Source organism: Pan paniscus, chromosome 1 (genome assembly GCF_029289425.2).
Source record: "Pan paniscus chromosome 1, NHGRI_mPanPan1-v2.0_pri, whole genome shotgun sequence".
In the NCBI taxonomy this organism is placed as follows: domain Eukaryota; kingdom Metazoa; phylum Chordata; class Mammalia; order Primates; family Hominidae; genus Pan; species Pan paniscus.
In genome coordinates this window covers 158,711,009-158,727,029 of record NC_073249.2, presented here as the reverse complement: position 1 = coordinate 158,727,029, position 16,021 = coordinate 158,711,009, and the positions used below count along the sequence as shown (strand labels likewise).

Genomic DNA, 16,021 nt, shown 5'->3' with positions numbered 1-16,021 from the left:
AGTAGTTTAATACTCACTCCATCAGCTACCAATCCTTTTCTCACTATGTAAATCTATAAAAAGCTTAATTTTAAAGAAATCTGTAAAACCAAATCCTAAGAATGACAGTAAAATCGTTTCCCATAGTAATATTTCTTCTGCAGAGGTGAGTGTGGCTGAAAATTTCTTGGGCCAAGTATTTCCTATGTTCTTATCACTCATAAAGCAGCGATACGAGAGCCTGGGAAATTATATTCACAACACGTCGTGAGGCTGCTAATTTCCCTGCTAAGCTGGTTATGCTTCTCTGCAAGGGTTCAAAGTTACCAAATCCAAGTTTTCTGTGGTTGTAATAAAATTCTGCTCCAGTGAACAAAAAGAAATGTGCATATTAATCAACATGAAGTGGATTTGGTTGAATTTTCTCATGTCACTCCAGCTCTGGAGACAGGCAAGCCTTAGAAAGTGCCTGTGGTTTCCTAAGAGCAGGATTTAAGAGAACCTGTGTTTCAGGGAGGGAGGCCTATTATTCAGGGGCTCTTCTGTGCAGATCTACTGCATATAAAAACTCTGAGGTTCTGTAGTTTCTGCTTCTCTTTTCATACAGGAATTAGGCTTGTTTCTCCAAGGACAGCCACTTAGGCATGAACCCAGGGGATCCCTGATAAATCAAGGATGTGTTGCTTGCATTGGGGATTTGAGGATGTTAAGTGTTTCTCTTGAATGAGGAACATAATCTATAAACAGAGATTACTGAACTCTGTCTGAGCATCTGCTGGATATTTTAGGGGAATGTGGCCTGTTAAGAGTCTGGAAATCAGATCACGTGGGCTAAACCCTGTTTAATTACAGGACAGGGTTGATTCTGGGACAGAACTTTGACTAAAGCCTCATCCCAACAAAATCCCAATTCTGCCATAGTCCAATCTCCCAGCTAGTATGTAACCTACATTCCATCACCAAGCTGAAGAACCGGCTGAACAAGTTTACTCATTACTGAAAATGGAAACACATTTGTACCACAGAAAACACCAAGATTTAGGCCAGCTAGATGCTTCTCAGAGTAAGATTTGGCCTCTAATTTTGCCCAGAGATCCTACATGAGAATCTCTCAATTTGTATTTCAAAGTAAAGGCTTTCTATCTCCAGGGTGTGTGTGTTTACACATCAAGTGGAAAGATCAAGCAAGCACCAGTTCCAGAACGAGCCAAGAAATCTGCCCACCTCATAGTGTAGCCGCCGGACTTTGCTCATAGCTGGCAGGCTGGACTGCTTCCCACTGATGTTCCGAAACACCTGAAATACCATGAAGCATAGAAACAGGAAGTAGAGGCAGAGGCAGATTCCAGCCACGATGATGAAGGCCATCTGGTAGTGTCCAGTAAAGGAAACAACGGGCTAGCCAAGGCCAAGTTGAGCGGGTCCAGGCCCTTCTCCCCAGGTCTGTTGGCAATACTTGTTTTGTCTCCAAATATGTAGAAAATTTTCAAGGGGATAAAATATTAAAACCTGATATTCTAATGCCAATGATAGGTTTCTTGACACATTAGTACCACAGAGGGAGGTGTTCAATATTGCTTTCTAAACCAAGTAAGAAAAGAAATGGTGTCTTGCTTGTTAGAAATGAAGAATCTAGGCCCTACCCTAGATCTAATGAATCAGAATCTACCTTTTAACCAGGTCCCCAGGAGATCCGTATACACAATAAATTTGAGAAGCACTAATAAAGCATATATTCGTCACTATGGATCAGATGAAAAACCACAGTAAAATCACCAGAAGAGTTCAAATGTAGATCCCCAGGTCCCTCCCTAGATATATGGAATCAGATATTCCAGGGCTAGGACATCGAGTATGACTATGTTTGGGAACCACTGGGCTAGTCCTTGGAGTTTTATAAGAATGCGATTGAGATACTCTGGCATAATTGAAGAGGAGATACGTGGGGGCTCAGTGCAGGGGACCTGGGCATGGGCTTGAAAGTCTTAAAGTGAAACCAGGGATGAGGGACTATTTGCAATCTTCTGTCACCACAGAAAATCTTGTCCAACAGAATGGGGATTCAAGGACACATGGCACAGGTGGGAGTCTGGGTTGCTGCCAGTATACTTGAGACCCACTAGGGAGACTGACCTGCCAATTAGAGCCAGTCTGAGAACCACCAAGTCTTAGGATAGTGTGAGCTGCCTTGGAAGGCAGATGACCTGATTCCAACCCCTTTCTGCTACAACTTTGCCCAAATTGCCTTTTTTTTTTGAGACAGAGTTTTGCTTTTGTTGCCCAGGCTGGAGTGCGATGGCACAATCTTGGCTCACCGCAACCTCCTCCTCCCAGGTTCAAGCGATTCTCCTGCCTCAGCCTCCCGAGTAGCTGGGATTACAGGGATGAGCCACCACACCCGGCCCAAATTGTCTATTTTTAAAAGCATTTAATAAGTATGAACTTGGCGTGCATATTTCATTAAATAATATAATATCTAATGCAGTTTCTCCTTCTTTCCTATAATGAACATCATCCTGGAATGAAGGGAATATAGTTATTTTCTGCAGGACTTGAAATTTTACTCACTCCATCCTATCTACAAAATTTAAAAAGTTGAACTAGATTTAACATTAGAAACATTCTTCTTGTTGTGCAGCTAACATTTGGTGGGGGCATAACAGAGGAAGGGTAGAGCTTCTCTCTCATCTTTGAGGAAATGATACTACTGATTTAGTTTGCTCACAATGTTCTTGTGACACTGAGAAACCAATATAAACATCATGGCAAGATAAAGGATATTCCCTAGCACGTGGCAAGATATGAGCCATCAAGGAAGAATACAACCCAAGCCTTTCTCTCCACTCCAGAGCAGAGTCTTTTTCTCCCAAGAGCATTTCACATACTATTCCGGAAGATAAAATATTTAAATCCAGCATCCTAAAAGGGATAAGCTAAGACTGTCACTTCTTCATGAAGATCACTTAGAATTTATGCCAACCAACCAGAAGCCTTGGCGACTCCTCTGGAACTAATCACCTTAGCCTTATCTCCACTTGGTCTCAGGAATAAATAGCAGCAGTGTGATTTGCCAGCACACCAAGGTCACTTAAGAAGTCTCACACATAGGCGGTTTCAGAAACAGGCTCTTCCACAGGGGCCCAGAGATGAACCTCCATGGCTCCAGGGAAAAGCTAGTCATGCTTCAGTCTGCAGGAAACAGTGTATAACAGATAATTCAGACAGGCTGCAGTAAGCCTAGCAACTCGGATCCCTCTGCTGTGAGGATAGGCTGTGACCTTCTCATTTTTCCTGCTCTCACCCAGGCTTGAAAGCAAGCAGTAATTCTTCTTATTAGCCTTAATTGTGCTGTTATGATTGGCCTGAGAATCAAAGCCCTGGCTGAGTACATATGGGGAGCATCAGCAGAGCCTTAGCAAATGATCTTGGGGACTGGGTGGCCAGGGGAAGAAATAAAACCCTGAGCCCATCAAGGAAGGATACGGCCAGCTCTGTTCCAATGTCTGTAGTCCAGATACTGTAGAAGGGATTCGTGAGTTGTACCCCTCTACAAAGAAAATGAGATGGAAAGGCAAGACACAATTAATACAAAGGCAACGGGAACTTTCCTTTTCACATATTCTTAGCTTTTCAGCTGCAGGGGTGAGGGCTGTATTTAGGCTAAAAAACATTACAGAGATCCTAAAGAGAAATGAAGCTTGTAGAATACATCGGCCCAAATATTTTTCAACTGTAAAGAGCTGTGCCTTTGATTTGATCCCAGACCTTGTCTGAGGATGTGACCACGTCCAGTGCTTCCAAACCAAAGGTTCCCGACCACCATTCTCCTTTTCAAACACTCCTCCTAAAATGACAGGAGTGGGCGTGGTGATGCACAGTTTGGCTCAGTGTCCCACAAACACTTGCTCACCTCTCACACATGTCAAATATGAAGAGGCAGAAGGAGCCAACGGCAATGGGTCCGACTTGCTTCCAATACCCTGCAATGTGGTTCCGCTCGTGCTGATCCTGAGGAAAACCAAATTGAGAAGGGAGATAGAGGGGAGAGGAAGACCAAGCAATTCTATGGGGGAGTCAGCATTCGAAGGACACTTGCTGACCACCTATTGTGTATCAAGCACTATGCTAGACTCTAGGTATGAGAACAAAGAAGATGAAAATCTCTTCTTCAGGAGCTCACCTCTGTGGGGGAGTCTGGCACATACGTAGAACATGACAAAGCCCAGCCATAAGGGCTCTGAGAGTAATAAGAACAGGATGCCATGGGAACACAAAGAAAGGCCTCGGCTCCCAGGCAGGGGACATTTTGTGGTCCACAAAATAACTCATTCTGAATTAAATTTCTACGTGACTTGTAACTTGTGTTTATAAAAGTGACTGATCCTCAGAAGACAAAGTAAAGACATTAAAGCATTTAAATATGTAAAGTGTGTCTCTTACAGTGAGGAAAATAGGCATATTTTCTCCCCATCCTTATTAAAACCAGGAATGAGTCCCCTTGATAAACAAAGACACCAAGAGAAAGAAAAGGAAGGAATGTAGAATGAGAAAAAAGGGAAAGCAAAGATAATCTTAGCCTCCAGGCGGGACCCCAGGTAGGTCAGTCCACACCAGCTCCCTGTGGACAATCCTTGGCTGGCTTCCTGGTGCTGGACCAAGTTCCATCCACTCCCCCGCCCTGCTGCTGAGAGGCCTCATTCTCAGCGCATCTCTGCTGGAGGATGCCTCACGGAGAAAACCCCTTAATGTAGACAGTTTAGCAGTAGGAAGAAGTATCTCTCTGCTCTCACACTGCTCTCCTGGAAGGGCAGCAGGACTTCAGAGGTCTGGTTTTCATGATTGAGCCATAATGGAATTTAAAAACAGTCCACTCTGCTGTGAAGCCCATGTGCCTGACGTGAAGACCAAGTTCCAGCTGGCATATCATCTTAGCCACAATGTGATGATGACACCATTCTTATTTTTAACCATGGTACCTTCAATCCCTCTTGAAATATGATTTGGTGTCTGTGCAAACTGAGGAGACCGGGAAGGTCTGTATTTCAGAGTAATAGGGGTTACTAGGCCACCTAGACACATTGCCAGCTGGAAAGAGCCAGGCCCACATTCTCTGGTGGTTAACCTGTATTCCTGGGGACAGGACAAGCAGGGCAGAAGCCAGCAGACAAGAAACTCAAACTCAAGGGTAAGAAATAATACTAATCATTAGAATGTGTGTGTTTATCTTAAGTTACCCACATTCTGTCATTTAATTCTCACGAAAACCCCATGCATTAGGTCTTTACATCCCATTTTATAGATGAGGGACCTGAGATTCAGAGTGATAATGTCATTTGCCTAAAGCCACTCAGCTGGTCAGCAGGTGGTGAAGCAGGAATGTGAACCAGAGGGTCTGCCTCGAGTTCCCACTTGTAACTACTAGTTTATTCTGTCTCACCCACTGCTGACTAGAGGCAAAGGGGGGCAGGTGTCAGCTTGGCAGCCTGCACAGAGCAGCTGGTACAGACGTCTGTCCCTCCCGGCGGCTCTTACCATCATGTGCTCGCCACAGAAGATGATCCAGAAGGACAGAAGCATCGCATAGAAGATGCCCTGTCGGATGTCACCAAACAGCAGCATCCAGGTCCAGTCAAACCCGATGGAAAACCATTCCACTGGGATATTGATAAAGGTCATGGAAATCCCAAGGGCAAAGATGACTCTGATGGTGAGAAAATATCAGGACAGCCACTTTATTCATCTGGAAGGCAGATTTTCAAACAATTCCCCGAATTCAGTTTTGAGACATGAGATGTTACTTATTGGGTCTGAAGCCATATGATCAATTTCTTCTGCACAGAGATGCAAAATGTCCTATGTAGTTGGCACTGCTGCAGAATGAGGGAGTGCTATACCAACCTTTCTATGGAAGTGAACCTGACCTCCTTAATGCCCCACACTTTACTTTGGTACCACTGCAGATGGCGAGCTTCCTATAATGTTTGTGTCCCCTTGCCTTCTCACCCAGGCCTCAGTGAGTACAACTGTCCTCTTTCACCTATTCAGGTTATCATTCATCTGATCATTAAGAACACTCGTTATTATTGTGATATCCTCAGCAACTATGAATTATATAAGCATATTTGTTTCAATAATACATGACTCCAAACACATTTGAAATGTAAATTCTCTTGACTGCTTGTTTAGCTTTTATTTTACTCTTCCCCTGTCACACTAAGAACTGCCAATTCTCTACTAAAATATAATTCTTAAGTCACTGATTTATTCATATTTTTTTCCATCCCCTTGAAACACATATGTTAATTAAGCACAGATCATGTACCAGGTATTGTGTTAGCACTATGGAATCCTAAATGAACAGGACCTGTTTTTTCACTCACGGGAGATACAGTTAGTAGAGGAGCCAGATAAAGAGACAACTGAATAGATCAGGATCAGGAACATCATAGAGTTTTAAAGCATAGAGGGCTGCTACCAGGACTTCTGACTTTGACACAGACAGGAATGGAGCTGACTTGTGAGTTAAGGTGAGGGAAGTGGAAAGGGTGTTTGGAGGAGAGGGCAGAGCCTGGATGGAGGCATAGAGGCCTGGAAGAACCTGCTGCATTTGGGGATCTGCATGTGGCACATCAGGAAATGACAGGACATGAGACCAGAGAAACAAAGAGGGCTGTGCTCATGAAGAAACTTGCATACCCCACTGGAGAACTGAAATTTATCTTGAAGAGACTTTTTATTGGAATCCAATAAAAAGTTTAAACAATGGAGTGACATGATTCATTCAAAAAATATTTATTAAACTCCTACTATGTGTCAGTCACTATTCTAAGATGCTGGGAATATAACTGTGAACAAGAAAAGCAAGGATTGTGCTCTTGTGATGCTTGCATAGAGATGGAGTGAGAGAGGGAGTACAAGAAAAAGATAATAAATAAATGAAGAATGAGCATCATGAAAAAAAAAGCTAGGCAAGAGAGTGGAGAGCAATGGGGATGTGATTTTACGTAAGGTGGACAGACGAAGAGATCAGCAGGTGTGAAGGCCCTGGGGTGTGGGTTTGAGCACAATAAAGGGGGCTGGTGGGTGGTGGAGAGGACAAGTGACAAGATCAGAGGTGGAAGGCACCCAATCATCAAGGGGCTTATAGGTCAGGGCAAAGGAGATGAAAAGCCAGTGGAGAGCTTTGAGCAGAGGGGTGACAGGATCTGATTAACACTTGAAAGGGGGCACTCCTGGCTATCCTGTGAATAGGCTGCAGGGAGGCACGTGGTGGAAGCAAGGAAAGGGGTTGCGAGGCTGTTCCCACTGATCCAGGTGAGAAGCGACGGTGGGTTAGTTAGATTAGGGTGGCAGCAGTGGAATTGGTGAGATTTCCTGGTGAGGTTGATGAGAAGTGTGAAAAACAGAGACATACGGGATGACTCACTGCTACATTTCCAGTCTGAACAACTGAAAGGATGGAGTTGCCTTTTACTGAAATGGGGATCCTGGGAGGGAATAGGTTGGAAATGGGACACAATCAAGTGTTGTTCTTGGTACATGTGACATTTTCAATGCAAATGAAGACATTAAGTAAAGAGCTGGAATATTTGGGTCCAGAGTTGGGAGAGGCTGAGGCTAAAGATACAGATTAAGAGTCATCAGAGAATAGATGATTTTTCAGACCACAAAGGTAGGTGAGATCACCCCCCTAGGGAAAGCACAGCTAATAAAGAGAAGAGGTCCAAAGCAGGTGCCCCAGTCCCAAAGTCTAAGAGTCTGGAAAGATGGAAGGAGACAGGAATGGAATCTAAATGCTGGTCAGCAAAGAAGAATGACCAACAGAAGGGTAGAGGAGACTCTGGGAAGAAAAACTGATCAATTATGTCAGATGCTGGGATGAATAAAAAAAAAGTGAGGAATAAAAAATGACCTTTGGATTTGGACTATGAAGGTTGTTGGTGATCCCGTGAAAAGCAGTTTTAGTAGAGTGGTGGAGATGAATCCAGACTGGAAAGGACTCAAGAGAGAACAGAGGAGAAGACATATGCACAAGGTTTTTGAGAAGCATTGCTGTAAAGAGGAGCAGAAAAAGGGTATGTGGCTTCAGGGGGAAGTGGGAAATGGGAGAATTTTGTCTAAGAATGGGAGATGGCAGGGCATGTTTGTATATTAATAGAAAGAATCCAGCAGAAAGGGAGAAGTCAATGATGTGGAGGGAAAGTAGGTACATCTACAGGAGCACTGTCTTTCTGTAAGTGAGAGGAGCTGGGCTTAGGGGAGTTTCTTCACTACAACACAGACAAGTATCTGATTCTGACCACGGAATATCCTGAAGAGCAAAGACAGGTTAAAGAGCCAGAAAGGTCAGCTGGGTGTGGTGGCTCACACCTGTAATCCCAGCACTTTGGGAAGCTGAAGCGGGCAAATCACTTGAGCTCAGGATTTCGAGATCAGCCTGGGCAACATAGGGAAACCCTGTCTCTACAAAAAATACAAAAAACTAGCTGGGAAGCATACACCTGTGGTTCTAGCTACCGGGAGGCTGAGGTGGGATGACCACTGGAGCCTGGAAAGTCAAGGCTGCAGCAAGCTGAGATCCCAGCACTGCACTCCAGCCTGGACAACAGAGTGAGACCTTGTCTCCAAAAAATAAATTAATTAATTAAAAAGAGCCAGAAAGGTGAGAGAGGTAGAATCCCGAGGATTTACTTAATAACAACTTGCATAGGAAAGCTACAGGAGAAAAAGGAGTCCAGGATGACTCCTGGTCAAATCACTGGCCTAAGTCACACACTGGCTGCTTGAACTGGACACCAGCAAAAGCAAGAGCTTGGCAGATCATGAGAAGCCAGTATTCCTGAAGAGCGCTCCAAAACCAGCTCTTACTTTTCCAGAAGCACTGGGGGTCGGGACATCATGGTGATCCTCCTCCAATACCACACCATAATAATGAAGATGCTGGGCGTAAGGAAGGTCTTCATGGCAAACCACACCTTGGTGAAGCCTCCATTTTGGTGGATCCCCTAGGCAGAGACCAGTGATAATTTTGAAGGTGAATATTATCTTAGCATTTCCTTCTACTAGCAAATGCTTTTGTGGGAGAGGTAAGTGGAGACCTCGTCTGCAAATGTTCACGATCAAGAGCTTTCACATTCATAGCAGGTACTGCCCTCATACACCCTTGGACTCTCCTCAGAGATAATAGAAATACATATTAAAAGAGCCCTGTGCTATGGACCTGAGACCAGAGAAATAAAGAGGGCATCCCATTCACAATAACAGCTTTCATGTTCTGGGGTCTGAAAGAAGAACATGGGGCTTTGGGGCAGGGTCACTATTTCCGAGAGACTTCGAATTATCTTACCTTGGACTCATCCCACTGATATTAAAATGCTAATACCTAAAGATACACTTTAGAGGTACGGATTAATAGGGCAGGTATGGATTAATAGGGCATACAGGGTGTATGATATCTACCCAGCTACCACCCCCACAGTGTACCCCCCAAAAAAGCCACATTTGAGGTAGAACCAGAAATTTCAGGTAAAAAGCAGAGATATCCTCTATCTCTTAACACCTCTCTTGGCCGTTTAATCCTCATTCGACCCTCACATCTTACTAATCTGGTCTACTAAGGCTACAAGAGCTTTTTCCCTATGCTAAGATTACGATTAAGTACATGATCAATTTTTTTTTGTAAGCTTTTCATTAGAAAGTTGCAGATATCCTAGATGGTCAATATGTTGAGATTGGTAAGTGTTAAGGTAAATCTATTCTATAAAATGCTAATCAATATTGGAAAGTATATTTATATTACATTCACCAATTTATATTACATATACCATTAAATAAAGAAAGCAAGGAAAAAAGTCAGTTCAATATGATCCTAATTTTTGTAAGGGAATTACTACGTATAAAAAAAAGCCTGGAAGGAGATATATCAAAACCTGAACAGTGACTATTTCTCTAAATAGTAGGACATTACAGGTAGTTATTATGCTTTTCTGTGTCTCTACACAATTCTTGTGGGACTTTGTTGAGATTGAAAAGAAATGGCCTCCTTGCAGCAAGTTCTAACTTTTCCCCAATTAAACAAATATGATGGAAAGAACCTAAACCACCCCTATTCCTTTTAACATTTGTGCTTGCAAGGTGAAACACATAAAAAAGAAAATTTACTTTTATCTCAGTGTTATTCATTATGCAATCATGACTATTTCATGATCTTATCATCATTGTAATGATCTTAAGTGATCTTAAGCCCATTTAAAATCTTAAGTGGGCACAATACTTGCATTGTTTCCCATTTCTGTAATCTCTCACACAAATTAGTTCACTTTATGATCTCAGCCATCATGAGTATGTTATTATTCCCATTTCTCAGATGAGACAGTTGAGGCATAGAGGTGCCAAGAGTGAGATGGAGTTCCCCTCCAATACACATGTCAAGATCAATTACATTCACTTACCACCAACCGGATATCCTTTATCTCCCCAATTCCCACATTGATTTTCTTCTTCTCATTCACAGGCAGCCGGATGTTTAAAAGGTAAAACTTATGGGCCACAGACCCAATTTCCATGAAAGGAAGGACATCACATTCATAGTAACGGCCCTCATGCTCTGGAGTCTGGAAAAAGAGCAGAGGGTTTGAGGCAGGGTCACTATTTCCAATAGACTGGCTCTGAATTCTGTTACCCTGGACCCATACATAACATCAATTGTAAGCAGCTAATGCTTAAAGGTACACTTTAGAGGTACAGAGTAACAAGGCATACTGGAGGCATGGTGTCTACCCAGCTATCCCAACCTAAAACAAACATCAACAACAACAAAAAACAGCCGTATTCAAGGTAGAACCAGAAATTTTAGGTAGAAAGCAGAGATACCTTCCTTCTATCTCCTAACACCTTTCTAGGCTGTTTAATCTTCATTAGAACCTCACATCTTACGAATCTTGTCTGCCAGGGCTACAAGAGTTTTTATCTGCAGTGTGTTGTCAGGGTCCTCTAAGGCTCTGTGGAACAGTCAGCTTCTTAAACGTTCAGGTGGAAGCTCTTGCTGAATCGTTACACTCTTTAATGACGGCTAATTATTCTCCTGATTTTGGCCTGAGGGAGAAGCTAGAAGAAGCTGAAAATATCTTCTTTTTATTCACTTGCCAGGAAAAAAAAAAGACACAAGGAGCCCTTGGTATTTAGGGAAGGTCGAAACAGAAGAAAGGAAGACAATAAGATTAGTGGCCAGAGATACCCACTAAGAATTTTCTGCCTCCAGTGCTTCCTAACAGTCCAAGATGGCAGAAGGGAATAGAAGTTTTAATGAAATAAGAATTTAGCCCAGTGTCTAGGAAAGCCTCTTGGACTTCGTGCCAAACAATTTAAGAGATACTGCCCAGAGCACGGTGGTGGGAAATTGGACAGTAGGGAGACAGCTTTTTTTTGAAAACTAAATTCTGCTCCACCTCACCAGGACTCCCGGCTGTGTACCTGCTGAGGGGTGGGGGCCAGGGGTAAAGATGAGCATAAAGAGGCATGAGCTTCAGCAGACCGGGACTTTTCCCTGATATAGAAGATGAGAGTCTACCATCAATGTTGGGTTTCTATGTCAGCTTCAATGTTTCCTTGGCACCTCCTGATCAAGTGATAGGGGAGATCTAATTTGTCATTCCTAAGCCTGAATTTGCAAGACCTCCATAATTTGTCATAAATCTTCAGAGCAAAGATCCACTGAAGAAGTGAGAAGAAAGAAGATAACAAAGAGTCCATAGTCTAAGAGTGTGTAGGAAGGGCCTAGGAAGGGGCTCTGCCCCTTCTGAGATCTTGGCTGGTGGGGAGGGTTCCTTACTGGACAGTCAGAGCTTAGAATGCAGTAAACAGACCTTTCTACAGAGACAGAGACACACACGGCAAGGTAGAGGTGGGGAGGTGCTTCTACCTCCTCTTGCCCACCACGGCACACATAACCAATCAGTCGTCAACAGTTTTTATCCCTAAGGTGTGAGCGGCTCTTGTCAGACACACCAGTTGATTAGAGTTGGCATGCGAGATTTTTAAAAATTCTTCTGTAGAAAGAATGCTGCTTTTTCAAACCTCAGCTGCAGGTCAGATGATTCTTCCTATATAGATCATCTTTCTTTCCCCTCCACTCCTTTCTCTCTTATGCTTTCAAATCAGGGAGGATGGGGGTCTGCAGGTACTACTAAAAGTTCACTGCAGGCTCTAATTCTCCCTCAGATTAAGCTGTAGTGAGGAGGCTGATTATCCTCTGTGGTAACAGCAAGAGGGTATTTTCTGATTTGTTTCCAGTTAGGGCCTTATTTTATTGATGGAAATTGAGAACTTAAGGGCGGAAGGGAACAAAACCTACTTAGTCTAATTCCATCTGGTGTGTGTCTCGCCCAGGGTCCCAAAAGTACTAGCAGAATTGGGAGAAGGACATGGGCCCTGCCCAAAGGCAGGCATTGTGCTGTGATAAAGACTCCTGAACTCCAGGCCAGGAGGCTGATTCTAGTCCTGACCATGTTCCTTGCTGGGTACCTTGGGTCACCCTGCCTCATTTGGCCTCAGTTTCCTCCTAAGTGAGAAAGTTAAGTAAGATGATCTCCAGGGTCACTTCTAATCCCCCACCATGGGTCTCTGGGTGCCCCACACTTCCCTGTCACTACTGAGTGAGTAACATGGACACCCTTGACACAAATTTACCTAAGTTCAAATTAAAAGAGACACATTGGCATCTGGGACACTGGCTCAACCTTCCTGTCTCAGAGACAAATTCGTTGTATCCTGTTAGAGACTTTTCTTCACGCACTAAAGTCCTGCCTCTGCCAGTATTTAGGGCATTTAAGAAGAAAGATTCCTCTCTCTCCTTCCTTTGCCCCACCCCCAGTTCTCCCCCAACTCCAGCATGAGACTGGCTCATTAGGACAAATTACAGCAGGTGGCAACTTGACTTTTTTTTTTTTTTAACTTCACAATCCACCAGGGACTCAAAAGCTTTAAAGCAATTTCTCATTTAATCTTGAGACTCAAGACTAAATTTCACTGCAATCAAAAAGCAGAGACTTGATGATTCATTTCCTTCGCACTTTTCAAGATTTAATATCTTTCTTGCAAGGGATCAACACATCCTAAAGATAATTAAGCATTAAGAAGCAGTTGCAGGCAAACACCCCTCCCCCTCGCTACTCAGTGCCCTCCATGTGTATAAATGAGAAATGACTTTTCCCTTTTCTATGGATAAAATTCTGTATCCGAAAGCCATCTAGCTTAGATGTTCAACCAGTATTTCAAAGATGCAGTCAACTTGCAGAGATAGCTAGAAAGGTTTTTAATTTTCTTGGTTGCATGCAAAGATCTGAAAATGTTAGCTGTTCCTCTCTCCTGCTTCCTCTAGTTTGTCTATCATTCATTTCTACCTACAAATGGCTTTCTCTGGGGGACAGCCCTATATTTAGCACTCAGCAGAGGGTCTAGGACAGTGGCTCTCAAACTTCATTGAGTTTAAGGTAATAAACTGAAGGCCTGTTAAAACACAGATTCCTTGCTCCTACACCCTGAGACATTGACTTAATAGGTTCTGGGTGTTCCCTGGGAATCTGCCTTTCCTAAAACCTCTCAGGTGATGCTGCCACTGTTGGTTCTCAGAACACACTTTCTGTAGCTTTGTTCTAGGAAACCTGGGGGAGGGAGACTCCCCTAGTGTTTCAAAAAACACTGCAGTGGGTACTTAGGTTTACCCATGGAGGGCCTTAGTTTATATGTTTTCTCCTAGTGGCCCATCTGGTTAATATCCGCTTTGACTCTCAAATATGTCCCAGACAAGATGTTAAATTATAAGGTCATCCTGCCTACGTCATTGTATCATCTAGTCCAGGGGTGTCCAATCTTTTGGCTTCTCTGGGCCAAACTGGAAGGAGGAGAATTGTCTTGAGCCACACATAAAATACACTAACAATAGCTGATGAGCTAAAAAAAAAAAAAAATCACAAAAAGAACTTATAATGTTTTAAGAAAGTAGTGAATTTACATTGGGCCACATTCAAAGCCGTCCTGGGCTGCGTGCGGCCTGCAGGCAGAGTTGGACAAGCTTGATCTAGCCCTTAAAAAGACTCCCAAGGTAGGTACTCTTATCTCATCTTGCCGAAGAAAAACTGAAGCTCAGACAGATTATGTAAGCTTACCTGAGGTCACACCGTCAGTGATAAAACCACCTAATCTTTCTCCTCTTTAGGAAAAAAATGGCTAAAGCTGGGGCAAGGTACTCAGAGGCTTCAACCTCATGTTTTTACTATTTCGCAGGAAATCTTAACAGTAATTGGCAAAAGCAAAGTTAGGAAAGGCCCGTGGCAGGAGAGAAGAGGAAATAAAATGCTCCGCAGAGCAGGTATTACCAAAGCTGTCCTCATGTGAAGAAGGGACACACCTATGAAAAGTAAGCAAATCTTTCCACATACCTGAGAACCAAATAAAAACCGTCGGCTTAGACAGCAAGGGGTCATACCTTGGGAGATGTGAAGGTGCATTTGAGTTTCCGTGGTACTCTTTCATGGGCCATTTCAGTCCACTCAGCAAACGTGTCATCACGGTAAGCCAGGGAAACATCCATGGAGACTTCTGCATTTTCTTCTGCAAGAGAAAGGATGCACGTTTCAGAAATGACTTTTGGAAAGATATTTTAGAAACAGCTCAAAAAATTCTTATAGGCTTTGACATGGAAACCAACAAGACAAAAGGGAAATATTAATTTCTATCAAACTCCAAACCTGAAGACTTAGAAGTCATAGGATGAAAGTCTAAGCCAAATGCTGGGTCCCCTCTCATGTCCACTCTGCCAGAGTCAAGAGCCTCCATTTAAACTCTTCCAGAGACAGGGGCCTCACTCCCTCTGAGGGAGCACAAATGGTCAGACCTCATCCTCCCATAACTTGTACCATGGGTCCTAGGTCTGCCTGTAGAAGCCACGTGGAAGGTGATGTCCTTCCTTCTTCCATAAAAAGTGCCTTACGTTCTTGAAAACCATACCACATCTGCCTGCATTCTCTTTCCTCTCTGATAAACATGACCAAGTTTTTCAACCACCTCTCAGACACGTCTCTCTGGGGCTCTTCTCTGGTCACACTCTGTCTGAAAACATCCTTCTCAAACTTATTCCCGAAAGTTCTCAAATATAGGATTTGCTACTTTTCCAAAAGTCAAAATCCCTTCATATTGTGGATGAAGTTAATGTAAAAGGCAAAGTGTTTTTCCAAAATTAAAGACTTATACACAGACAGGAATAATACATAACTGCACAAATGAATGTTCACACATACTTCCATATGTGTGGACTGGACCACGAATGGGTTAAACTCGCCACAGAACTCATTAAGGAGATGAGATTAATAAAACATTGCACCTATTAATTTTGTCTGTTTTATACTATGATGAGCAAGTTCAAGAGCAGAGAAGTCTTTTTTTTTTTTTTTTTTGAGTATAAAGGTTTAATTCTATTTAAAAAGAAGGTCCATTAAATCAACTTCAAGTTCTTAACTCATGGGACTATTTTGCAACACTTCTTTGTAAATATCATTTTGTTAGGTTATTGGCAAAACAGTTTCAAGGTTCACTTCCCTCCCTTGAACCAGGTCCAGGTCATTTTGCTTTGGGGTAAATTAAAATCAGAATTCTAAAAGTTGAGCAACTTTGTTTTTTTCTAATTGACTTAGCTCTAACCCACCATTACATCTTAAGGACGGCATGACTTGATAATGATGGACTTGTGTGAGGTTTTGAGTTTTCAATTAAACTTTGTATCACATGAGGTAATTGTCAGCATTCTTGAGTCTGGTTATGGAATAGGCAGATAGAACCCTGTAGTAACAAGAGTTGGAAATTGGCTAATTGACAACGCACTTGCCTTAAACATCTCAGGTAGAGAACTTTTACATTAGTGAGATGTACTTGAATTTCAGAACTTAACAAATTTTAATTACTTTTTATTGAAAACTGCAGTGAACGCTAAATGTCCACGTTTACAATAAACAAATACAGTAACAGTAACTCACACTGAAACAAAACA

At 42.8% G+C, this 16,021-nt stretch overlaps 1 protein-coding gene across 3 annotated transcripts in view; it reads right to left on the bottom strand.

Moving 5' to 3' along the window:
* WLS (Wnt ligand secretion mediator) overlaps positions 1–16,021 on the bottom strand; it is a 134,066-nt gene that overhangs the window by 46,185 nt on the left and 71,860 nt on the right. For all 3 annotated transcript variants that reach the window (XM_014345668.4, XM_003807869.7, XM_063600435.1), the window contains exons 3-9: positions 14,465–14,589; positions 10,431–10,592; positions 8,848–8,984; positions 5,512–5,680; positions 3,890–3,987; positions 3,463–3,526; positions 1,204–1,347 (exon numbers count right to left, since the gene is read on the bottom strand). In XM_014345668.4, the coding sequence (XP_014201154.1) occupies positions 1,204–1,347; positions 3,463–3,526; positions 3,890–3,987; positions 5,512–5,680; positions 8,848–8,984; positions 10,431–10,592; positions 14,465–14,589 (899 nt within the window). The remainder of the gene's footprint in view (positions 1–1,203; positions 1,348–3,462; positions 3,527–3,889; positions 3,988–5,511; positions 5,681–8,847; positions 8,985–10,430; positions 10,593–14,464; positions 14,590–16,021) is intronic.